The 27,594-nt window shown below is 33.4% G+C and overlaps 1 protein-coding gene across 4 annotated transcripts in view; it reads right to left on the bottom strand.

Moving 5' to 3' along the window:
• Positions 1-10: 10 nt before the first annotated feature.
• Positions 11-27,594, bottom strand: part of LOC134542338 (DCN1-like protein 5) — a 65,773-nt gene continuing 38,189 nt past the window's right edge. For all 4 annotated transcript variants that reach the window (XM_063386493.1, XM_063386494.1, XM_063386491.1 and 1 more), the window contains exons 5-7: positions 8,305-8,413; positions 7,481-7,688; positions 11-7,225 (exon numbers count right to left, since the gene is read on the bottom strand). In XM_063386493.1, coding sequence (XP_063242563.1) covers positions 7,170-7,225; positions 7,481-7,688; positions 8,305-8,413 — 373 coding nt within the window. In that variant the 3' untranslated portion in view covers positions 11-7,169. The remainder of the gene's footprint in view (positions 7,226-7,480; positions 7,689-8,304; positions 8,414-27,594) is intronic.

Below are 27,594 nucleotides of genomic sequence, written 5' to 3'. Positions count from 1 at the left end.
GCACATTGTATTTTTGTGTCTTAAACAACCTTATATTCAAGAGCAGCATGGGCAAACATAATGGAGTCTGAAGTATTCACATACGTGGCAACAACTTGTAAGCTGCTGTGTTGGCGGGTAGACAGGGCTCATAACTACATTACTAACATTTTATTTAAAATATGGTTACAGGTTGTCTGATACTCAACTATTTGAGCATCTTAGCAGTTATATATTCTCAGTCATCTCTGCAAAACATTTTTAACCATCATTTTACACAATTTAACACACAAAGTAAATCAGTTCTCTGGTAGGTTAACTTGTACAATGTGGCATTCTTGTTTTCACCACAGCACACATCTCGACGCTTATAAGCATTCAATGACCAGTTACACACAAACATCTACAAAGTTTCAGTCTTCATGGAACTGAGGCAAGACTTTGGAGCCACTCCATCTTTGAACTAGATACTAATTACAAAAATGTTTTTGAGGCTTTAGTACATTTAACCGTGAACATAAACAAGCAAACAACTTTACATAAGCATACGAGGTTTTTTTTTTAACAAATTGATATAAATGTGATGATAACCACAAGACATAGAAAATTACTAAAACCAAATAGCACAGTAGCGAAAGTACCTTCATAGCCTCGATCTACCTCTACCATTTGACCAACTATCAATTTTAGAACTAAACTTTTAGACTAAAACACCACCAGCATACCTACATTACAAAATAAATAAGACTTTGGTTTAGACACATTAATTACTTACAGGCAATTGAGCATTTTCTGCTTAGTGACAACTAAGGTAAAACAAGATTAGTCAATAGATAACTAATTCTTATTCAAGCTACATTCTCATTTATTTATCAAAAAATATTTGGAAATTTAAACATTAGTTTGATTCGTACATAAAAATGTTTCACCCCACAACAACAGCCCATTAATAAATTCTATATGCTTGAAACTTTCAAAAAATAATTAATTTTGATTGGTACTATAGTACATATATACTATTGTATTCCTAGGAAGATACAGGATGTATATAAGAAAACTGATATTGCAAATGCCACTGTTTATACATAGAAAAAGGTCAGTTAGAGATATCAAGCTCACCAGTCTTCAAGCATAAGAATGTGAACAGAGAACTAGACTAAGAAAATAATTTTTACTGCTGCGATATACATGATAGTTTCCAAATTCGTGGTACATACATCAGAGGGTAATACAACTACACAGCACAAATCACCATACAAAACATGCCGAGAACTCAACCTGTGAGGACTTTCCCAGCATATGATATAAACATGCAGTCCACAGCAACTCTTGTCATTTGTGTTTCGGATGGATGTGCACAGAATCAAGAGAAGCACACAGATTCTACAGAGAACATATACAAACAAGATGTGTGTGAAGTGTGCGTTACTGTTGACTGCCTCAATTTTTTAGAAGTAGTTGTAATGTGAGATTTGAGACACTGAAAGCTGTTGACTGTGTCTTTTTTTCCTCATCATTTCATAAAACAGCAGTTACCACACTACTCGTTGAGTTGACAAGCATTTATTTTATTGTGAATTTTGCTCTATAACTCCCTACTTTATACAGTACCACAAATATTGAAACACTGTGTGTGTGTGTGTGTGTGTGCGTGTACATGTACACCCACACATATATGACCTACACAATAAAATTCCCTCATCTTAAACAGGCCATTGAAAACTTCCAACTGGCAATAAGAATGGGTTTTTTTGTTGGTACATAACACAAATATATAGATAAGTAAACTACTAAAAGTGGAAATATTCAGCACCACTAAAAGCTAAGAATACTTAATTAAAGGTGCAATACATAAAAACCTAACTAACTTGTGTGGAAACTTATAAATTAGTTGTGACTGGAATGGCATTTTTACTTCGGGATAGAATTTAGTCACGAAAGATATTGGATTTTTGGGATTGGGAGCAACAGCATTGAAATTATGTCATAACTTATGATACAGAAAAAAATATTTATGTACTGTTAAAATGTCTTATAAACCATTCACATTAACTGTTTAAATGATTCTAAGTTCACAAAAAATATTGACACATTAAGAACAAATAATAAGTAACACCAAATGGAAAAAAACAAACCTCTTTTGCCCTATTCTACTTCAAATTTTTGTTAAGAAATATTAATTCTTCAACATGTTCAATTGTTATTGGCAATATTGTGAGCACTAGCGAAAACATGTTCACTGGCAACCTTTGGTGTTGGTTTTTTCTTGAAGAATTTTTTCTTCAGGATGTCTTATTACGTACCTCCTGTGATTGACCCACATTCAGTTTTCAGGACAGAAGGGCAAAAGTGTAATGCATCCTATTATCAGGTAATTTCTTGAAGGATTTCCAAATAGATGCTGAAGTCACACCTGGATCACATTTGACACTACTGCCTGGAATGCCAGATTTAGAAACTGCATGTTTTTATTTAATAAAATTTACCGTAAACAATTTATGCCTACTTTTGAATCACATTCTCAAAATCCGTAGTTTACTTTTGATCATACATGACAACCAACTGCAAAAACTTAAAACAGCTCGTATGTTTCTGAAAATCTAACACATATTATGGCCTGAATATTCTAACGAAGATGGTGCCTTTCAGTTTCTTCGTTAAAAATGGAGTTTGTATCATGTCAAATGTCATGCATTTGGCAACATTGTGTATTGCTGCTCTCATGAAGTTCATTTTCAAACATAACCTAACGATTCTGTAAAGATATTCGTCAAAAGTAAACTAATTTAAAACATTCTCTCATGTTAAATTAAAATTCTTCTATATTGTGGGAGTTTTTATTTTTGACAACGTTTGTGAACGAGTGTTGAATTTACATTTCACAGATACAGCTTGTAATTTTTGTGATATCTTTGTTCTTTGTCTGGTTAATGCTAGAGCTGTGCCAATCGGAATTGGCGGAAGCAGATGTTGCCAATATTTAGTTGAATCAGCATTTTTGCTTATTCACAATCTGCTTGTTAATTTTCATACTACTACATACTTTGAACTCTCCATTTCTTAGCTACGTGTGCCATCTGTACATAATAAATTTAAACATCCTATATTTTAATAACTTTCTTGAATCTAATATATCGTAAATAAATATATCACCATCATGGTCAAGTTGGAAAAGAACAAAAACTTGCTTTATTTAAAGCATTGCTACCAGTACAAACAGAAAATACCAACTGCTTGAATTGTAAATAAATGTTTGTAATATTGTGTCGGAGACATTATTAAATTAACTTACGTTAAGTTTTTTAAATTGAATATAAAAAAACAAACAAATAATATAGGACTTACATAACGTAAATTACTTTCACTGTTTCCCGTGCAAAGCAACCACGTAAAACACATTTCCACACAAATGTTTGGTACTGTAAATTTAAATCGTTGAACCTGTAAAGATGTTCTTGACTTGTAAACATGTAAAAAGTCTCACACTTTTGCGTATATTAAATTTGTATTTTTAAACTTTGTATTTTGTGATTCAATACATTTCTAAGTTACATATAATCAAATAATTTAAATTTCCAGCCTCCATGAGTAAATTCATGTTTCAATAAGCAACTGACGGATCATCAAAAAACAAATGTAAACAAGCTAGAAATATGAGTGGTTATGTTCTGTTTATAAACTAAAATACATGTGCATTTGCATGGAATACTTTTCTTATGAGTTATTTTTGGAACGTTAATAAATTTTTTGACCAAAATGTGCTATCTCAGGTATATTTTCGAAATTGGGGAATTAGGACAGTTTTAGTTAATACATGTGCAACTTGCTGTTTGTTGCGAGACCAATTGGTGTCAAAAATGTAAGCATGTAATGTTTTTACAACTAAAAAATTATTTTGCAGCCAGAGGTTTTTTCTAATAATTTTTTTTTTCATTTTCCAGTGTCATCCTGAGAAAATTTATTTTTCCAAAGTTCGGGATCCTATCCAGCTCTATTCTAAACATAATGGTGTTAGAGGGAAGTAAAAAAAATATATATATTTAGGGGCTGATTTTGATTTAAAAATATGTATATGTATATATATATATATTTTTACATGGTAAATTGACTCAAGAACTGTACAAAATTATTAATTGGACCTTGTTTATAATAGTAATATTATGCTTGATAAACTTCGCAGTTTAGTACACATACCAGTTAGCAGAAAATAGCTGTTGCATACTTACCAAGCACACTAGTTCAATTATTTTTGCTTTTTTTTCTAATGTCAAACCTTTGTTATGTTTTTCCTTCAACATGCTAGAAATACCAGTGGCAAACATCAGTTTCCCTCTTCTCTATAGAAAACTTTGGATGCTGCTAAGAAAAATAATGAAAGACACTTCAGATGTATTTTTGTCACTTTTTCAAGTTTTCTGTAGCACATCTCAAATACTGATGGAGTCATGTTATTGAATGTGGCAGGTGAACTTACAGAATTCGTGAAACCATGTAAGGTACTTATTGCATGTATGCATGAATTTGATACAGTCATTGTTTTGAGCACAAGCCTAGGTACTGAAATTTACAAATATAGTAAATTATAAAATGATACACGCCTATTTAGTTATGCAACAGTGATATGGTACTGACTCACTGGAAAGCTTACAGCATACAGTGAGGCGTGTGATTTCAGAACTTTTCATGGTTGGTTTTATAAGAGTGCACACATTCATTTTCGTAAGCAATTAAGTTTATAGTAGCAGACTCATACCATGTGAAGTTTATCTAAAACATGCATCATAATTTCAAAAAATACTTTGGTGTATCAAAATGGCAATCTGTTGCGACTAAGGGTTAATATAGAAATCCCTAGCTTATCACCTACAAATGATATGGCATAAAATAGCAAAACCAGACATAGTATAAAAAAAATAGATTAAAAAAAACTTTTTATAGCAGTTACAACTGCTCTACTTATCAAAATAAAATTAAGAAACATTTTACATATTATTTTATTTGTTGGATAATACACTATATGTAAAACTACTGCATTCAGTTAAATTAAACCAAGAACATAAAATCTGTAAAAATAATTAATACAATTCAAATTAAAACCATTATATATGTCTAAAATTTTAAAATACACTAGCAATGATAAGCAAAAATAACATCTATCTTTTTCATATCCTAATGTTTGTTAGTGAATTAGGAAATGTACAGTGGTAAAGTACTGTTTCTTTGACAATATTAAAATGTTTATCTCTTTGAATAAGCAGGAGAATTCCCTTTTAAACATTAAAGTAATTTGTAAGAAGTAATTAGCTAACTGCATAGCACAGTTCAGTATTGGAATATTTACTTGTACAGTAGAGTCCCGATAACTTGGCCACACCCTGACAAGGGGAAAATCCCAGCGCTCAACCACCTGTAGTCTTCTGTCTTATTATGTAAATTATTGTTCACTGTGTATTCATTAATGTTCATTTTCATGTAGCAAAGTGTATGCCTTCATAAAGTATGTACTTTTACTTTGTTTACAGATACATATTTGGACAGTAAATTCTTTGTTGTATTTTCAAGTAAACAATACATGCAACTAGAGTACCGTATTTTCTGATGAAGCATTCATACTTATTCTTTTTGAGCACAAGTACCGATAACTCCGCATATTCACAAACTCGGCCAACCTTCGGTCCACATTTGGCCGAGTTTTCGGGACACTACTGTATTGCAATATTTTGCATGGTGTATTTACTTACAAACACATACCTAGTTATGTATTATATTATCAATTAATGCCATTCATAATTTTTTCCTGTATATTACAATCATTCTTGGTTGAACAATTCTTCACATTAAAACCAAACAGGATCGGAAAAAAAATTATCAAAAAATTATATAAAATGTACAAAATTCATCCTGCGTGGTTATTTTATTAATTTCACAGACATTTATTTTGCACTGTCTTACAAAAATGTTCATTATTATGGCACTTTCCCACACAGAACTGTAGGGGAATAAATTAAGGTAATTCATGTATAATTTAGGTTGTAACCCAATGCATTATTCAGGTTTTCTCAATTCCATAAATATTCTTTGATATCATTTTTCTTTGTATCCAAGTCTTCCAGCTTATCCTCTACTTTAAGTCTTGTATTTAAATTTTAATCACATTTTATTATTTTTATATTTTTGTGCACTTGCCTACTTTGCATCAATACATTAATTTTCCAGGAAAGGACCTGTAGAAAGTGACAATAAATATGAATAGACAATGGAATGACATTCCACTATAGTGTTTGGCTAGGAACATCACAGACAGTCCTTCAGAAAATTACTTTGTCAGTACTCCATAATCTAGGAAAGATCACTTCAAAATATCTACCTACACACACATTTGTGCAGCAAGCTAATACAAACAATATCTTAAAATATCTGTACAGAACGTTTAGCTTTCTCTAGTATTCATAGTCATTTTTACATATCAACATCCAACCCATATTTTATCAAATGTAATATATTAACAAATTTTAAACTAAACAAACAAAAATTAAGGAGGAAATTTTTTTATGCATTAACTAAATAATCATAACTATGATTTAATAATGCCAGACAGTGTCTACAGTTAATTGTACACCAAGTAAGATATTGTTAATAATTAATTTATAACATTTCAAATGACCCATCAAATTTTTACTGCGATGGAACCACCAAACACTGACCAAATGCAGACACTTGGCAGCTAACGATGCTTGTTCTTTGAATAAGTAAAAGAAGTACGATCAGCAACTATCCTCCGATTCAGGGCACATTTTAAGTCATGCTGCTAAGTATGACACCTCTCCCTTGCCTAAATCCGCTAATTGCAGTTGACGTTCTCAGCAACCTGAAGGAGATGCAAGAATGTGGACATGGGAGAGCCAGCAACATGACTGAGAAAGCCCTGGAACCCTACATCACACACATCCCTCTGGTACACTAACGAGGCAGTCGAGACACGAAGGTACTTGAGCTCAGTATTCCTGGACGAGAGGTCTAGGACTAAGAGAGCGTGACATTAGGCCAGGTAAAATGGATATTCAAATATGATACAGTATATATATAGGTATGTATATTTATATGTTTACATAGACTGCAGGAATAGTGAATTGTAGTAGTGTTGGTTGATCACAGGGCGATGACGGCGCGCAGTCTGAGTGGAGCAACTTTCAGCTCCTCCGAGCAGCTTTCAGCCACTCCACAAATTCGTCCAGCATGACGGGCCCTGCACAACGAAAGGGTCCAGTGATCAATTCCCGGCGGGCTCACATCCAAACATTTTTACAGTTGCTGTGAGTCACTGGGTTTTCTAAGAGGAATTCCATTTCTACCCCCCTTTATTCCATCACTGTTCCATCGTCAGCTCGTAGGGTCACAGCAGAAGCAACCAAAGTTGTGAGCACTGTGCTCTGGTTTCCCTGAACCCACAATCTACTTTGTGTGCCCTGGGCATCATGACCGAAGAGGCAGCGGTACTCACAGGCCCCGTCCACGTCGTAGTTGGCGAGGTCGGGCGAGATGGAACGGGAGAACTCGAGGATGTTGCACCACTGGTCCTTGTTGATGACCTTGTACTTGGACTGGTCGAGGAAGCAGCTGAAGTGGCTGAAGAGCGGCCAGTGCTTGCCGAGCAGCAGCTGCAGCATGGCCTTGGCCGTGTCCACGTCCATGCTGCGCTGGTCCTTGTCCTGCGCATGCCGTGCAACTGTCATCCTCAGCATGTTCACTATGCTGAATCGCATACGCGCTAAGCATTCCTACCAAAGTCCTGGCGTAGTTCCCCGCACTCACTCGTCACACACTGGTTCACAATGTTTCTATAACAAATACCATGTGTATTTACTTACAAATGCTACCCCAACAAAAACACTTTTTTGTTGGTGTTTAAAATTATTTTATCAAGTACATAGTTATTTTTTATGCAGCACCTATTTAAAAGTATTAAAGCACAACTGCATTGAAACACAGAAATAGAAAAAGCTACGATATTCTATAATAAAAAAAAACACACCACCAGCATTCACATGGCGCACTTGTGACAGTTCTGTAGGCAGATATTAAGCTGTTCACTGTTGTGGCCAAAAAATCTCATACTGTGCAGTACGTATCCATTATCAGTCCATGGGTTGGGCAGTACATGCTGACTACAAATAAATGCAATCTCAACCACGCAGTAATGAGGAGATAGGCCACACTCGAGCTGTAAAGTAACCAATGGACTAGTTGTAAACTCCGCCCTCTATGTCATTATGTATCAGTTTTGAGAGGAACAAGAAAGTGACACAATTTGCTGCAGGTACTCACGCGGGCAAAGTCGTAAGCGTATCGGTAAATGCTCTTGAAGGAGACTTGATCATTGAGAAGAGAGCGAAGGTAGTCCAACTTGCCCTGCAGTTTGGAGATGGAGTCACACCTGCAATATGTCAACCACACATGACATTCCACCACTTCATTCTCGACACTCATTTAACCTACATTAAAGCAAGTTAAACCATTATTAATTTGAAGGGTTTTTAACTGATAAAATATATAAAAAATTCATTATGGAGAGGTGAAAATGCCTTTTTTATATGAATATAGTATTGAAGGGAGAATAAATGAATAACAGCTTAAGGCTCTGTCTAAGAATATTTTGGTCTACTTTGTTGGGGAGTAGGAAAAGGGTGATTTTTCACAATACATAAAAAAAAATTCCTCTCCCCACCACTTTTACCGGGAACAGTTTCCTGGGGATGGACAAGTCCTCACACCCCCACCCACCCCCTGTAGAGCAACCTGATTGCTATGCTTCTGAGGATTAAAAGGCATGTAGAATGAACGGTTGCCCCTCAGTTCAGGCACGCTAACTGCAGTTACATTTTGAACTGGTGTTCGCCTACCATATTTAATATAGTAATTTAACCATACAATTAATATTTACACCTATAATTAAATAACTAGTTCTTGTAAATAATAATCAAATAGTTACTGCACCCAAAAAAATTTGATAATAGTAATCAGTAATGCAAAACACATGATAACATTTATTTCATTATAAGAACATTATTAACAATATCATCAGGAGATATCTGTCATAAGAGGATATCTGCTTTCCAGTTTTTAATCTTTAACATACTCATAACCTTTTTAAAACGTACATCTATACTATAATAAAACTGTAGAACCCTCATGTCTGTAGATTGCAAATTTTTGCCAAAAACTGATTGTGAGTGATGCAGAGAGAACAGAATACAATAAGATTATTTTTAAAAACTGTATCAACACAGTAAATTCCGAAACTACTACACATATTTTCATGAGGGTTTTCACAGGTAACTTGAGCATAACTTGGGGCAACATAAAGCTATATTTTATCAAATCTGTTCATGAAAAAAAGATATCTTAATTTAAAATTTTAGGAGTTTGCTCAGCTTAGTACAGTTTGTACAAAATTCAAAAGAGATTGCTTCATCAGAAGCTTCATTAGAAACTCAGTAGTTTTCGATCATCACTGCATAGTACACCAAATAACCAATAGATGGTGCTGTTAGTTTTTTTTTACCTCAGTGACAGGAGTATTTGTAAGTCAGAATTAAGCACCGCAATATTATTTTTACATATATGTACAGACTAACATTGAGTTTAATTGGTTAGGATATACGTATTTACTGATTTTGCTTTGTGATTTGGATATAAAAAAATTAACAAAATTGCTTGGGTGTTTTATTTATATTTTACTTAGCTAGGATTAACCAATTTATTGAGATTGCTTTGTGATTTTAATTCCTACTTATTACAATCTCTCCTAAGTAATATCACTGAGGTGGAAATTTTGACGGGAAGTGGCGCAGGCAAGCAAGTTTATATACCCTGAATCCTGCTTATTCCTAACAATTTCCCATTTTGCTTTCAACGTGTATAATTCCTGGTGAGCTTACGTTATTTCATGACATGACCATACACATAACATAGCCCAGATGCTGTGTGTTGCAGGCGTGGACCTTAAGTCAGTTGCTTTTTGCTGTGTGGCTCTCTCCCGAGTTAGTGAAGCAAAGTTCCTAGCCTGAATCATGCTAATTCAAACGTATACATAGAAGCTTTATAAGTTAAAATAAATTCCACATATATGAAGTTGAGGGCATGGCTAGTTAAAAAATATTTTTGTGTATTAATTCACTGTTTTTTATACAACAAAAAATAAACAAAATGTCAAAAAATAGGGAGGATGTTGTTTTATAGTAAATTAGTTTTTTTAGTAAACCAAATATTCCAAACAAAAATATGAAACCACACAGAGAAAATATTTTATCAACACTGATTAATTGATAAATAACACCACACATCTTAACAAGAAAGAACAATTAGTACAGAAACTTTTACCATTCTAAATCTCAGTTTTAATAGATTAAATTATGATTATATGATATTATTAAATATTTAAATTCATAAAAACATTGATGATAGACTACCTCATATGAGCAAAAGGTTTCAACTAGGGATGGGGCGACCGAATCCGCCGAATCCTAGGGATTCGAAGGTTCGGCGGGTCTGATGTAGGATTCGTTAAAGGATTCGGTTTTTTACTATTTACGGGAAAAAAAATACAGTAAAACTCGCTTACGAGGTCCCGCATGGTAGGTTTTTCCGTATAAAGCGTTTAAATTTCCCGAGGTCTCATCATTTACGCCATTAAATGTGTGATATAATGTCCGTTAAAATTTTTTCTAAAACTTCCTGTCTCAAATAATGGCGCACGTAAATATGAACATGGAGAAAAGACCAATGAACAACATACGAAGAAATATGGATGATGTACCATAACTACAGTACAAACCCAATAGTTATTTTAAGATAATTACCATAAAAAGAACAAGATTCTTTATAGAATACCATAATTTCTACAGAAGCATGATAGCTACCATATTTGCACTATAGTTATCGTAACAACTGAGCTGTATATTTACCGTGATAGTAATGTATTATTTATTTATGACATAAATTAAAGAACATTGTTGAAAAAAAAAGGATGTTAAACTTTGATATGTATGGTTGGCACATGTTGCTAAGAAATAATGCGATCTGAAAGAATGCAATTGTACTACGAAAAGTGAAAATGATACTCGTGGATTTTTAGGTTATGGCAGTCTCTTTCGTTTTTCAGTAATATCGGCCGAAAATTAACGAGCGTACCTACTGTATCGGAAGTCGGCAGAAATGCCGATTAAACTTAATATTGGCAAAATCGGCTTCTTCAGTACAGCTCTACATTTGATGACATGAGTAAACATATTTCAGACTTCAGGATATTGAAAAATACTTTAATTTCCATTTAGGTTTATTGTGTGTATGTTTTTTTTGCAAGTGTAAATTGAATGAAGTAAAATGCTTTTATTTTTATTACTTTCAATTGATTAAACTTTAATGACCATTTACAGATATTTATGACACTAATTTTTAGGTTAAGCAATTTTACTAAAGCATTCCAGCCAAGCAGGTTGCCAGCGAGAGACGCTTCTCTTTTGCTGGAAACACTATCTCCAATCGTAGAGCTAATTTAACTCCTGAACGTGCAGAACAAATTATTGTTCTGCATGATAGATTAAAGAACAGAATTTAATACTCTGTGACAATCTCTCTCAGAATTATTGTGCTGAAAAGTGGAAATGTTGAAACAATGGGAATGTACTTTTCAAACAACATGATTTTTGGTGCTAAGTTTGTTGAAGCTCAGTAAGGACTCCAGAAAAATTGACAAGGATGAAATTTTTCCAAAGATATGTTACATTTACACAAACATATACTTGGTTATGTTAGTTGGATGATATCAGTTACTAATGAACCAATGGAAACAGGTAAGATTCAATGGGAAATTTTTTTTTTCTAGCAGTGCAAAATGTAAACACACACTGTAAATAGTTACCCAAAATTAATACGCCCACTTCATTTTAATACTTGTACACTTATACCAGAAATATACCAAACTACATGTGATAAAGTCAAGGGACTTTTAGTGCAAGCAGAATACATCTCACTTACATTAGATATGTGGACATCATCTATTAAAAGATTCGGGTTTGGGTTCGAGATTCGGCAATTCCAGTCGAGGATTTGAGTTAGGATTCGGATTCGAGGAAATCAGGATTCGCCCCATCCCTAGTTTCAACCTTTAATAACAAAATAAAATTAATCATAAAAAAATCAATGGGCCTTGCAATAAAAATCTGAGTAGATATGTAATAATATGAATAATTATATTCTTCTATTTAATAGTTTCCTTGATATTATTCAACAATTAAAATAATTTTCAAAATTTAAGAATATGTTTTTTTATTTCTTTAGAGCATACTCTTTTTATATCTATTTCTGTAAACAATGTAAAAAAAAAATTTCCACAAAGATTTAACAAAATATTAATATATTACAATTCTTTCATTTCTAAATCTAATAGTAATGTCTACTAAAAACATATTCCCATGAGATGATTGTCATGAATAATTTGGAAAAGAAATTGTTCAGTAGGAATATTTCAAAACTTTTTTTTTACCATTGAATAAAAAATATGTAATTATTATATGAGAGTGTGGATTGCATAGCAGAATGTTTTAGAACAAGACAAATACAAAATTTACTCAAAAACCAGAATTTAAAGTTCTCATTTTAAATATACATTTTTTTTGGTCCAATTTAGTTAAGTATTGAGTACATGAGGGCTACATGCCAAAATTTTACTCCGGAAACTAAATTCAATTACAATCCCCGCATTTGTCTTAAACAGTAGGTACCTAACTTTTAACCCTTTGGTTGGTGAGGTAAAAATTAATTTTTGTGTATCCTCTAGAGCAGTGGTTCCCAACCTTTTTTTGATCAGGGACCACTTTAATTTTATTATTATTAGCAGGGACCACAAGATTAAAAAAATATCTGTATCAATCTAAAAATAAACTTTGAGCCTAATCGTTCAAAATTAATCGAAACGTTTAACATAAGCAATCTAAAAAACCAAAATAAACATTAATTAACAGTGTTATGATTGAAAAAATATATTTTTAGTACACATTTCAGTTTGCATCAATGATATTTTTGAGCTTGCATCATCTCTACAAGATCTTGAATTCTTGGGGTAATATTTTTGCTCAAAGCTATACGCATATCATCACTTACTTTCAGTCGATTCCTGGATTTGTTTTTAATGATCAGTAATGCAGAAAATTTTTGTTCGCATAAATAAGTTGTTGAGAAAAGCATAAGATAGTGCAAAGCGATTTCTCGAATTTTAGTATATGAAATGGCTTTCTAACACCAAAACGTCTCCAAAGAATCAGATTCAAAAGCGTCCTTACAGTTCCTGTCATTTTATAATTCAATAATTCTTCTTGGATTTCTTCTGCAACTTCTCTAGCGTTAGTGCCAAAAGGGTTGCGTATCTGTTTTTGGTCCACATTAGCTTTTGTATTGTTATATTCTGGGAAGTAACAGTTGAATTCATCAACCAACATTTGCAAATGACATTTGCTGTTTTTTTTGTATGCTTTCCCTAAACATGGCATACTTGTCATCAAGGAGTGCCTTCAATGTTGCAAACGCACCATAATTGCCCTCGCCAACTTGACTAATCCATAACTTTAGTTATCAAATAAAAGCAAGAAGTTTATCTTCAAAATTAAAAATATGTTCAACGCTTTCTAATTGTCTGTTTCCTGAACCTTGCATTTGCAAGTTCAACTAATTTATTTTATTTTAAAGTTCTCGTGAAAAAGTTATATTATTTTTAATGGATTGGCGTGTGAATAGGGCATGGTTATCAAAGTAATATTCTTGGCACTAAGAATTTCGTGGGAAAATATAATCACTACAACTATTACATAAATTATTTTCAACCCACAATAAACAACAATAAAGAATAACTGGCAATTTATAATATCCACAAAACTGCTTAAGTATTATTTTTTGATAAAGCAAATTAATAATTTGTTTGTCAGAAATATATAATTTTTGTAAATATTTGCAAAATAAATGTTTATAAACAGGAACACATACTTATGTAGAAAATAATTAACAATTATAATTTACGAAAGAATCAAAAGATAACTTTTTTAAATATAAAAGTTGAATTTCTCACAACGGAAAGTTAAATTTAAAACGAAGAAATGCGCACAAATGCAGTACCAATCTGTTTCACATGCTGTTCGAAAACAGCATGAAAACCCTGCTCTCTATCAGGGAAGGAAGACAGAAGCGTGACAGCTCTGATCTCTATTTTGAGAAAAAGGAACTCAATAGTAGGGCGAGTCAAACCGACAACGGTAGAGTGCGCTGCAAGTGGTGATTTATCCGACTTTGGCATTAAAAGAGTTAACGGTGTTTTTATTTCGTCATGAAAAACCTAAAACAGCATAATTTTATGATAGCATAATTTAAAAATTTTTATGGTTGGCTCCACTTTTTAATTTGGGAGGCCAGAGTTCTTTTAATATTTTAATTTTTAATTTCATATCGCTTTATTTTATATATAAAATGTTTAGTCATTTGCTTGCCCTTCCCCCGGTCACCTGCGCGCCGCTCTCGCTTTTGTTCACCGACGCGCGTTCATTCAAAGTTTGAAATCTTTCACGGACCATATTTTAGCTCTCGCGGACCACTGATAGTCCGCGGACCACTGGTTGGGAACCACTGCTCTAGAGGGAAGTTTTCAATAAAATTTTTTTTTACTAAATTTTTATTTCTTACAGAAATCTTAAGATTCTTTAGAAAACTACAAAATCTTATTTTTTTTTTTGCAAAAACAATTATTGACATTAGTTTTAAGAACCTTCAAAACATTTTAAAACTTACATTTTTAATTACATTTTTTTTTTAAAAATACATATAATAATAACATATACACATTGTACACACCGTATTTTAAAAAAAAATCTATATTTCGGTGATTAAATGTACTTTTAATATTTTGAATAAATATTTTAATATTTTAATAAAAATTTAAAATATTTACATACACAGTTTCTTACAGTGCAATCCATTTTGACTCGAAAAAAGAATGTCTATGAAAGATTTCTATTTCAAGTTTCAGGATGAAATTATTTCGGTACTTACAATATTATACAAATATAATAAACAAAATCTGTCAACAAATTTAAAAGTTTTTTATTGTGTGGAATGTGGTGAAGCATGGATGTACGCAGAGTCCTACATCACATTCTGCACACATCCACCTTGTTTCTTTTCGCCTTGGTTTTGTCTTTGTGCTGTGCTTGCATACGTAACACTGCCTTTGTGGTTTGGCCTTCGCTGCTGTTGATGGCACTGGAGTTGGGAAGTGTCGAGCAGTTAGCCGCAATGGTGTTGGGGTGATGACAGCTGAGCGCCGCCCACCTTTTGAAGGCTTGCGCATAGGACAAAACTCCTGCAGTAGTTGTCGAACCAAATTGATTCTGAACTGCACCAGCCTAATTTTCTTGTTATGTCTGATATTGTTCATAATACAGGCATTCAAAATTATTATGTCCAATATATGGAAAAACAATTTTTTGTACCATTTTATTGTCTTCCTAGTACTATCAACAAAACTTATCTGCATGTCAGCCTTATCCACTAACCCCATGTTTCGATTGTAGTCAACCACGGACCGAGGCTTCATTATGCTTTCACCCGATGTTCGGTCTTTTTTGTCGGTTTCGACAAACACGTGGTTATGAACAGTAGTAAGCATGCAAACCTCCCTTTTGTCATGCCACTTTTCAGCTAGAATGTTTTCTGTGTGTGAGACTGCACACTGACCTTTTTTTACTTTTTGTGGAAATCTCGGCATTTCTTTCCTGTTTGGGCGCACTGTTCCGCATGCACCCGTCTGATGTTCAAAAAGAAATCCGAACAGTTTTGGGCTTGTGTACCAATTATCTGTAAACAAAATGTGACCTTTGTCTAGGTAGGGCTCCAAAAGTGTAATGACGATAGAACCTGAAATGCCGAGATCGCTGATTTTGACAATGTTGGTTTCACTGCCAGTGTAAACAATAAAATCAACAATATATCCTGTCTCACAGTCACACAAGACGAACAACTTAACACCAAATCTGTGCCGTTTGGATGGAATGTATTGCTTGAAGACCAAACGACCCTTCCACACCATAATGCTCTCGTCAATACATAAATTTTGATGCGGCTTGAACAATGTCTTGAATTTCATTTTGGTAGTTTTCAAAATAGTACTTATTTAGTACAGACGATCTCCGTGTGGCTGACTGTTGCTATCAGAAAAATGTAATAGACGAAGTAAGAGCAAAAAACGATCCTGTGAAAATATTTTTCCAAAAATAGGAGTAGACAGGATTGGGTCAGTGGACCAATAATTATTTATACGGTTTTTAGCTGTGTGGGGCATGAGTATAACTACAGCTAAAAATGTATAAAATTCTGAAACATTAGATTTCACCCATTGTTTGAGTTTTGATTTTTCTTTGACTTCAAATCTTTCTGTTATGTATGAATGGTACTTATCCGATTCATCAACTATGTGCTGGACCAAATCTTGATCAAACAATATTTTGAATACATCCAATTCACTGAAATTTTCCGGCAAATTGAATTCATCTGTGAGCCCCGAAAAAGAATTGTCAAAATTAAATGTCCTTGGTTGAAAATTTTCATTGTTTTCCCAATGGAAAGAATTTTCTGTATTAGTTGGAACATCTATGCTCACCTCTGTTCCTGTAGTTGCATTCATGGCACCTAGACTGGAAACTGCATCACTGTCAGTGTCTATGTCACTTACACTTTCATCACTTCCTGATTCCCAGTTAGCGATAATTTCTTGTAATTCTTTTTCAGAAAGTATTTTTCTTTTGCGAGATGTGGTCATTATTACAAAAATTTTTAAAAAATCACATACGAATAACAGTCATAAAAACATTCGGTAAAACAGTAGCACTATATTTCTACTTCTACGAATTTATGGCCAATAGATAAACCCCGGGACTGAACATCGTTTGCACGAACAAGCCACTTGTATATCTTAGTAATTCAAATTCAATGACACAAGCATAGCGATGGAGTACATATCAGACTGAAAAATAATTGCAATAGAAAAGTGGTCTATACCTCCACGAAAATATTGTGTTGTAAAGTTCTGAAAATGATAGCTATAGGCTATCCATCTTAGTAAGCTCCCAGTGGAAAAAATTTTGTACTTGCTGCTAAAACAATTCCTTCATCAATACGATTACTAGAATAGTATATTGTATAGAAAACAGACATGTGATTCATAATATTTACAAACTTTATTTTAAATCCCTTTCTTTTTAAGCACAGATTTCTGGCTATTATGAAGAGCCTATAGTTCAGTATCTGTGACCGCGAAAATAAAAGCACTCTCAAATAAATACACCCCTGTTCACGTTACCGGGAGATAAGAACAGATAAAAGATTGACTCTGCAATTCTATAGGTGTGCGACTGTTGCTATCGTTCAAAAACCCCACATATAAGGACTTGACTACGCCGCTATCTGACGCATTGTGTTTCACCACCTTGTAAAATACGCAAGAACTTTAAAAATCACTGGGAATCATTTTGTAAACTGTACAAGAGAATGTAGGACATTACAAAACATTATACTGCTGCCAAAACGTAAAATTATGGTCATTCTATTAAATTAAAGTTAAAAACGTACATTTACGTTCATACTCTCTAATACCATTAAAAATATGCCCGTACATGTACGTTCATACTAGCCAAAGGGTTAAAGACGTCTGACATTTAAACAAATTTAATTTTTACAACATATTAATTTGATTTCAGAAGTTAATGCTTTACTGTAGATAAGGAATTAAATTTATTGTGAATTTTTTATTGTATGAATATAATTGGTAATTTCTGGCAAATTTAGAATTTGTCATAAGAATTTTACAAGGATGATTGTGAAGTGCTTCCAAGCTTTACATACAGTGTTGACAATTAATCTAATGTTACTGAAAACTATTCTCAATTTCATCTTTTAAGACCATTTACTTTTTGTGGTAATATCTCAATCGTGTGCAATGTTACATTTACCTGTCAAATTCAATGATGATCATAACATTGCAAAAGCAAAATGGTTAATTTTCACATTGTAATATACATAATATGAAGTGTACCCTTGGCATTCAGTCACATGAGAGACTGATTTTGTGACTTAGATTAGTAATATTATAGTGCTAAATTTGTCAGTTTGTTTGTAATATGTTTAGCTGTAAGAGATTTGGTTCTGTTTAGTTTCTAAATATGTTCTAAACCTATTTCCTGTCTGATGAAAGTTTTAATGTCTTGTAATCACTGGCATTGATCCCAAGGTGGCCAGGGGGCCAGGGGGCCAGGGGGCCAGGGTGCCTCCCCCCCCCCCCCCATGAAATCAAACAGCCCCTCTCCACTTGCAAAATCGTAACTGTGAATAGGGATCCTACAGATTTTTGGCTATGTGAATAACAAAAAAAAAATTTATGTTAAAATAACTATAATTTCTAATAATTTGGATACATATTCTGAAAGATATTTTGTGTGTTTTTAAGAAAAAAACCATATTTACAGAACAGCTGTTGTGGTTTTATTAATTTTTATTACCTATAATCAAACTGTATTAGTAATGGAATAAAAGTGCTTTTATATAATAATAATTTGGATTAATATTGAAAGTGTGTGCTTTTTTAAACTATGTTTTATGAATCACATTATCACATTGTAAATCCATATCTTTAGTGGTGATGAAACATAAAATCTTTAGAACCAGGGTTGGTATAAGTTGAATTCTTTTACATACTTTATAGCTGCTTACCGAAACTATTCACTCTACCCGTTTGGAAACGTAACCCCGAGTACTTTAACCATGTTTGAAATCTGGATTGGGTAAACTCTATTTTTTAATTAATCACATCAGGTAATGTATGAACATTGGGTAAGTTGAAGTACATAAGAGCGAAAGAAAATGTAAAAAAGAAACATCTCAAGCATAAGCAGTTTATTTGTTGGACAAGATCTTAGCAAATATTGATTAATTATCTGACAGAGGTTTATAACAAAAGAGAATTTTATTTATGATGTAAATGCAGAGCATTGTTTTATATCAACATAGCATAATTTTATAGCTAAAAAACTAACTTAATTCTTGTTTTAGAACTGCACTATTCCAAAATTTTTAATAATGTTTACTAATTTGGAAACAAAATGGTTAACCCAATATGATTGAGTAAACTCCGCATGATATATTGCACAAACTTGCTAAGTTATTACACCAACCAACCACTCTTCAGTTATTCGATGTTGATCCTGATTTTCTGGGACTGGACATGGTCTCTAGAAGGATGAGAGGGGGCCAGAGCCCGTGCATCGACACGGTACGGGTAGAAGTTGGTGTGTGGTGGGAGGAACAGCTCTCTGGTACCTGCTCGTTCCAGTAAATCAGAATGAAAATTACAGTTTTACGTTACTTTTTACGTAAAAACTATTGTTCGAACATACAAAATCTCATCATATTTCAAATCGCCACACAATTTCCAAAAAAGGTATGGAAACAATTTTTTTAAATAATACTTTTGGAATTTTTTAAGTGCAAACATTTTTATTTATTTTTTTAAGAACTAGGTCTAAATGTTTCAGTTCCACACCTTCTGCCAATATATTCTTACACAGAAGAAAAAAATAGTGCATGGAGTCCCTCCGCGCGGAAGAAGTGAAACTACGTAATGTGGAAATGAAAATAGGAAGGGGTAGAAATTGATTTTTAGTGAAATCATATTGTATCAAATCTAACTAAAATAAATCATGAAATCATTCAACGATAAATGCTGTTTATTTAATTAAGCGGACGGGTTCGCCCCAAGGAGAAAATTGATGCAGCGAGACCTCGTGGACATAGAGAAATGACACACACTCGCTGTCTCTTTCTATTCCCCCTCCCCAGGAGCGTTAAACGTTTAACACAACCTTGTTGGAAGTCACATTAGAAGTTTCACTTCAAAAATTGATGTGTTCCAATGATACTACAATGAGCTATGAGTAGAAGCACGATTATATGGTAATGCGCGATAAAACGAAATAACACCGAAAACCGCTTGAAATATTTCTGACAGTAACTAGCAGCCATATATATTATATGCGACGGTGATTCATTATAGATTTTTAAATGAAGTCTCGAAATTAACGTAATATTTTCTTTAAACGGTAATCTTGTGTACCATAATAATTTAAGATGTTGATAACTATGATACAATGGCCGCCGTTTACTTTCTGTAAATACAAAAATAACAAACGTCCAAAATATGTTTTTCTAAGATTAAGTTTTTAATCATTAAAATATTACACACTAAAGCGCATTGCTTTTACTGTTTATTTAAAATAAAGTACGTAGGGTACGAAAATAAAATCAACCCTGCTTAACGTAACGATTGTAAATAATAAATAGTACATGTTTATGTCGGTATTAATTTTCACGTACGTATGTTGGTATTCGGTATGCGTTTGTATTCGCATCTATTCTCCATTGTTTTGATCTTTCCAGCACGGCAAGTTTTTGCGTATTAAGAGGTTAAATTCTTCCTATGTGATTAAAAATTTTCGATAATGCCTAAAACGAAGGTTTCTGCCAGTGACCGATCGAAAGAATTTTCCAGCGAAGGATTTTATTTCAGTGATAAAATTTTAATGTGCAAATTCTGTAACTGCAGGCTAGACCCTAGACTACGAGAGACGCGATACGCTTGTGAAACATGTCGCGAGTGAGAAACATAAGCGTTTGAGGCAAAACTCATCTTTTAAACGACATCCTTGTCTAAGAGTCTTTAATGCCATTAATTTGCTGTTCAACCAAAGAAATGTGAGTAGGGTTAGCATAGAAGATGCAAACCTACAGAAGTCTCTGCATAACTTGCCTTCTGTTTCCCATCTTCCCATTAATACATTCATACATGGCTATGTTGCTTTCAAAAAAATAATTGAGGATGAACTTTCATTGCCAGAAACAAGCCGAATTGATGTTGCAAAGGTACTTTGCTCCCTTAAAGGGGACTACAGTGAATTTGCTCAAGCCAGTTTAAGGGCAATCTGGTTCCCAACATCAAATGTTGATGCAGAACGTTCATTTTCCAGGTAATCACTGGTAGTTAGTGACAGAAGACGTCTCACTCCAGAAAATGCGGAAAATTTAACTATGGTAGCATTTCAATAAAACCGTCTTAATAGTAACTTTGGAAGTGCTTAATTGTGTAATTTTGTAGTGTATGTGATTGTAATTAAGTCGTGAAATTTTTAGTAGTTATTCAAAAGTTTGAATTTATGAATTTGCAAATGAACTTAATTATCTATGAATTTGCAAATGAACTTAATTGTAATTAGATCATGAGGTTTTAGTGTTTATTAATATTTGTTTTAATAAATTTGCATGTCGTACAGAAAAGCAAGAAAATTTTGCCGTGGGTATTTTGAGCAAAAAAATAAAACCATATAACACCGAAATCTTTATTTCTTTACACCGAAATTTGTCTTAAAATAACACCACAAAATCTTGACTCTAGCTATGAGTAATGTAAATTGTACCATTTTCCCACTGGTATATTTGCTACAAGACTGAGCATTAAGGCCCCTGCTAACCTGGGCACACATACGGTGTGTAGAGCTTCAGAATAAACCACGCAATTTGAAAACTACTCTCTATATCAGAGTGGTGTCTGTTTACGAAAAACATTTAAGAATACACTGAAAGCGTGTGAGTAGTCAGTTTCCTAATTTTGTTTTTAACTGTATTTTTAGGAGTTAAAAGAGCAGAAAATGTGTGTTTTAGACATAAAATGCTCAGTTTAGATAATTAAAAGCACTCGATGGCCTTGCATTACTCTTTAGTTCTCTGCCATATAATATTGTTACCACTCAAATGTCATACCTAGTTGCCTTAAGCATGTAACGTTGCAAGATCCCTGCCCTCCTAGCTAAATATTTTTTTTGTAAACTTTTTTTTTGTATATGTAAATATTGAGTCAATAATTTTTGAGTGGTGTATATGTTATGAAACAGTATAATCAGACGTTATAGATATTAATACAGTAGAACCTCGATGATACGTTCCCGTTTCATACATTTTCCCGTGTCATACGCCGATTAATTTTGGTCCCGCCGAAAGTACTATGTTTACAATGGTTTACTTTCCCGGAACATACACTTATAAAATCATTAATTTCCCGTTTCATACGTTTTTACGAAGCGTTAAAGCCCAAAATTCACAAATTTTTTTGTTATATTCCTCCTGATAAACTACGTTTTAATGCTTTTATTTTGAAAAACGTTCATTGTTTACATTTGCAAACGTAAGAAAATAACTTTATACCACCATAGATATTGATAGTATCAGGAAGACTGTGCACTTCGCTAGTAGCATCTATGGCCAGCACCAAGCGAGACTAGTGGTGCAAACTAGCAATGATTATGAAAATGGTGCACGCGCTTTACCAAGGCACGGATCTCATATTTTGTGCATTCATTAATCTTTGAACTGAATATACCCGTTTGTTATTGTTTTCTTATGATCGGAGTGTTTTGTATTTTACGTTTCTCAAGTTAAAAATATTATTGAAAATTGTTCTGTTGCATACAGTTGTTTGTAAAAAGAAACAAACAAGCATAAATTCCTGATTTTCTTTTTACAATAGCCTAATTTTTTTAATTTCTAATTTAGGCTTGGTGACTTTTCCTGCCCTCCAAGAAAGGACTTCATAACATTTTGTAAGGCCACTGTTTCTCATGTCAGCTTTACTTGATTATGGACTGTATTTTACATTTCTGGTGGTTTTATTATATGTATATATAATTATGAATTCATATCTTTCATATAATGCAATTATTTACACATTATGTATGTGAGTTTAATCTGACATTGTGCTTGTATGCTAGATTGAAAAAAAAATTATTATTGCCATTCCCTTTTCATACACTTTCCCGCATCATACACCATTTTTGTGCCCTCCGTTGAAAAGTGTATGACAGGGGTTCTACTGTATATGTTATTTGCACTTGCTGTATGTTTTAAAAATGTCCCTGGTATTTTAACAGACGTTTTTAATCATTACTATTTTTTATGTAATTATTCACTAATAAGTCACTGTACTAGATTTTTGCCTGTTTTGGCCTACTATTTCAGATTTTTATATATAAGTTGAATTTTGTTAAGTAATTTGTATTATGATTCCCATTACATAATGTTATAAAACAATGGATTTGGTGTGGAATGTATTAGAGAGAGTCATAAGGAGCCTGTAAGTGCGATGAGAAAGATACAGGGGACATTCCATGTCAGATCAACACACTTTGAATTAAAATTTTACCTCACCATTTTAGAACTTCTTCAAATTTTGTTTAGTGGTAGTATGTACTAAGAATAAGAAAAATATTAAATTTTAATTTTTTATCTCTAACGGTTTCCAAAATACAGCTATGTAAAGTTTTCAAAAAAGCGCTCAAAAACGCTGGACGAGCGTTTTTGAAATTGCTCTAGAAGCTGTTCTAATTAAGCTAGAAAGGTGGGAGTGGTGTCATTTTACTCCATTTTTAATGGGCTTTCTTATGAAATATAACACACCATAGGTTGTCATAAAAAATTTTTTTCTAAACTTAAAATCAAAATTTTGATTTTGAATAAAACAAAAAGTGCGTTCCAAAAATTTTTGAAAAAATTCTTAAAAGTAGGTTGTACTTATGGGAAGCATGTGTCAAAATTTCAAAATGGGCATGCAATGGGTTCAATAGGTAAAAAATATTTGAAATGAGAGTTGATTTCTAAAATCAGTACGGTTTATGTAGTGCATGGTAGTATTAATTGTTTGTACATGAACAAATAGGCATTCCATTTACTTACTGAGTACAAATTCACTTGTTACTTGACATTGCCTGAGTTATTTTTAGTGTCTCTTCAGCTGTAAGTGTATAAATCCTTCCAGTAGGAGTTGTAGGATCAACTTTGCAGAGGACGTCCGTTACTGATATCCACAACACATCAGGCTTCCTTGGATATGAAAATGAAGCTGCCGGTCCAGGAGGGTGTAAAAATGTTACTTTTAATTCATCATCTTCTTCCTTCTTCTCCAAAACATAAGCAACCCACCACTTTTCATCATACACTGCCGTTATGTAGCCATTTACATCACTTATTTGCAATTTATCTGGTGATTTTTGAACAGCTACAGTGTCTTCAGTTTGACTTTCCAAAAAAACTTTAACTCTTAGTTTTGAGAGACTCAATGGTTCAGGTATAAAACAGTGGAATTTTTGAGTACCCTTAATAGTAATAGCCTGGTTGAAACGCTCCTCGAGAAACTTTTCAGATTCAATATGATCTTCTTGGGTTGAAAAGGTAAAATGTATTCCATTGATATTTTGTTTTGCCCATTCATAAAGTTGAATGGCTGTCAGGATTTGACTGTCATATGGCCGCTGTAGACTAGCTTTAGCGGCTAGTCTCTTGACCGTGCCACCAATCCCATCACAAGGGCCCTTTCCATGAGCCGTAGCTGAGAAATGCCATTCAGCTTCAACATCAAAATCCTCTTTATGGTAGCACAAGTTTATGAAGTTTTTTTTGTTTTTATATTGCCCAGCACACCCAAATCTTTGGTAATGCCTGGAAATGTTTTGTCAAGAATTCAATAAGTTTCTTTTGAAACGTATAAACAGACACGGTATTGTGCTCCAAGCAATCTGATACCACAACAAAACTGACATGTTTAAGTTTGTCTTCACTTTTGTAATAAATTACAAAAGGGTGAAGAGTTACATGTTCATTAGCCCAGTGGTAGCTCTGAGCCTCGTCTTGTACCACAATTGTGTAGTTTTCGGAAAAGTCTAGGTTTATCACAAACTCTGATTCATTTAAATTTTCTTTTTTATCATTGATGAAAGCAGACTGCATTTTAGCAATAAAATCATGTTTTATTAGAGGTGAAAGTTTTTCCAAAAAGAAAGTGATAAAGTCTTCTGAAGATTTGTTTAAAGTCTCAAGAGTGCAACGATCTACAGACACCCATTGACGAAAGGTGACATTTTCTATCAAATTTTCTTCAAAGGCATCTTCAAGAATTGTTTGTATAGGTGTAACCCCAGGACAATCGGCACATTCACCCATGACACATGTTATTGCTGGTGGATTGCATTGCATTTTGACCATACACTGCTTGTGCGACTTCAATTCACCATTAGTTAGAGTTCCTAATCGGGCATTTTCTATAATCAACTTCACATTTTGGTGGATAGTACATACGCACACTGCATGCGTGCCACTTTTGCCTGCTAAAATACATTGTTTTGGTCTTAGTTCAGCAAATTTAGAGAATCCTACTTTAATGTGGGGGGATTTCTCCTTGAACAGAGTATAAGCTTCCTTCAGATTACACAAGATAAGACGTTTTGATATTTTGGTTTTATTTCCATTTGCCTCAACAACTGATACACAATCTTTTATGCCGGGCATTGCTCTGCTGATTTCATCATTTAGATAAAAGGAATGAATAATATTTACAACATCTTCTGAGAGCATCTTACCAGGCTTGGGATTGGGAGTCTCTAATATACCTTTCTCTTTTAAAATTTTTTTTGCTTGTCTTACCATATAGTTTGGCGCATTAAATTCCCTCATAATCTTCCTTATCCCCCAACCCTCTGGGAGGCAAGTAAGTATCATTAATTTCTTAACACGATTGTTTGAAACGGAAAATTGATCTTTGAGGTTTTGTAAAACTGATTGGTCAAGATCGTCCTCTTGACTGGACGATGATGGATCTGCTGCTACAAAAAGTTTTCGTTTCATTGCAGAGTGAATTTTTATTGCTTTGGTTGTTGCATACTGCTTGGATTGGATTTTCCTTTTGTCAATAGGAGACTCTTCTAGCTCCAAAACAGAAGTATTCATTTGATCTACTATTATTTTCGAAATAGAAAAGTTAGGGTCCCTGTCTGAATCCGAACTGGACATTTCATCATTCAATGCCACTAAGCAAGGCTTAGCTGAAGGGCCAGGTTGATTGGCATTTAAGTTTGTCTTCAAAGCTGTAATTTCTTTCCTACATTTATTGCAAATTTTAGCTTCCTTTGGAATTTCAGGATATAAACTGCACATCCATGATGTGACATTTCTTAATGTCTTTTTATCCCTGACTGTATGATTTTCTTTTTTTAAGGGATTAAAACATTGTAATCTAATAAACACAACTTTTTTCTCCATTTTTTAAAGTCTAAAATTTAAAATTGATTAAAACCGTTTTGCAATTTACAAGTTTCAACAAAAAATTGTCTTTAAATAATAATTAATTGAATAAAAATATTGACATGTATAATGTACATTACATAACTGTATTATCATTAGTACTCACTACTGTCACACATTACTAGTAGTTACACTCACTAATACTTTATCACATCACTGTTCTCAGCATAACTACTGATTCTACTGACAAGAGCACCAGACTCAGACGAACTGCTATGTGAGCTATTCTTGTGAGGTGCAGGTCTCAACTTGTCAGCAAAGCTTGCCCCCTCCCCCCTCAGGCCCTCTCCTTCCTGCCTGCTGGAGCAGATTGATTACAGTCTGAATGTTAGTCTTAAAACTTTCTAGCTTATTCTTTACTGTTTTTTAAAAATTACTTGAATGATACCTACATATTTTAAAATCCACTTATATAAAGACATTAACTAATAAACAGTCACCTCAATAATAAATTAATATCAATACGAACTTTCCTGAAGGTACACGATGTTGTTGTCGGGATAAATACGACCATACTGGACCATACCATCATGACGACCCTCGATTATCGCTACATTGCCGCGTAAACAAAGTTTATTAATTTTTAAACTAATTCTAGTTTCCAGTTTACAGTTTTCATGTAGTTATTTTTCAAGAAGAGACTCTGCAAACTGTGCGAAGTGAAAGAAAACTTCTGAAACGTTTTATTATAACCATAACCATAGCCATAACTACCAACACCTATGTTTGTGTAGATTTATTATAGATAGTAAAATTATTAGCATTACTGATGTTGGTAAAATAGAACATAGTAAAATTTCTTTACCAAATTAAAATTCCCAAAATCTCACCTTTTTGCAGATAATATTTAACCATGAAGCCATAATCTGCCCATTTTAACTTATGCTTACCATTAATATAGCCTACTTGTAGGAATTTTTTCAAAATTTTTTGGGACGCACTTTTTGATATATTCAAAATCAAAATTTTGATTTTGAGTTTAGAAAAAAAAACTTTATTACAACCTATGGTGTGTTATATGTCAAAAGAAAGCCCATAAAAAATGGAGTAAAATGACACCACTCCCACCTTTCTAGCTTAATTAGAACAGGTTCTAGAGCAATGTGAAAAAACGCTCGTCCAGCGTTTTTGGGCGCTTTTTTGAAAACTTTACATAGCTGTATTTTGGAAACCGTTTGAGATAAAAAATTAAAATTAAATATTTTTCTTATTTTTAGTACCTACTACCACTATACAAAATTTGAGGAGATTCCAAAGTGGTCATGTAAAATGGGTGTGTTGATTTGACATGGAATGACCCACAGTGATTCCCCGCCAACCGAGATAAAAGCTGGGATTCACCACTGG

The sequence above is a fragment of the Bacillus rossius genome (assembly GCF_032445375.1).
Source record: "Bacillus rossius redtenbacheri isolate Brsri chromosome 4 unlocalized genomic scaffold, Brsri_v3 Brsri_v3_scf4_2, whole genome shotgun sequence".
Taxonomy (NCBI): Eukaryota; Metazoa; Arthropoda; class Insecta; order Phasmatodea; family Bacillidae; genus Bacillus; species Bacillus rossius.
The sequence above is the reverse complement of the archived record's forward strand: the minus strand, read 5'-3'. Positions and strand labels throughout refer to the sequence as shown.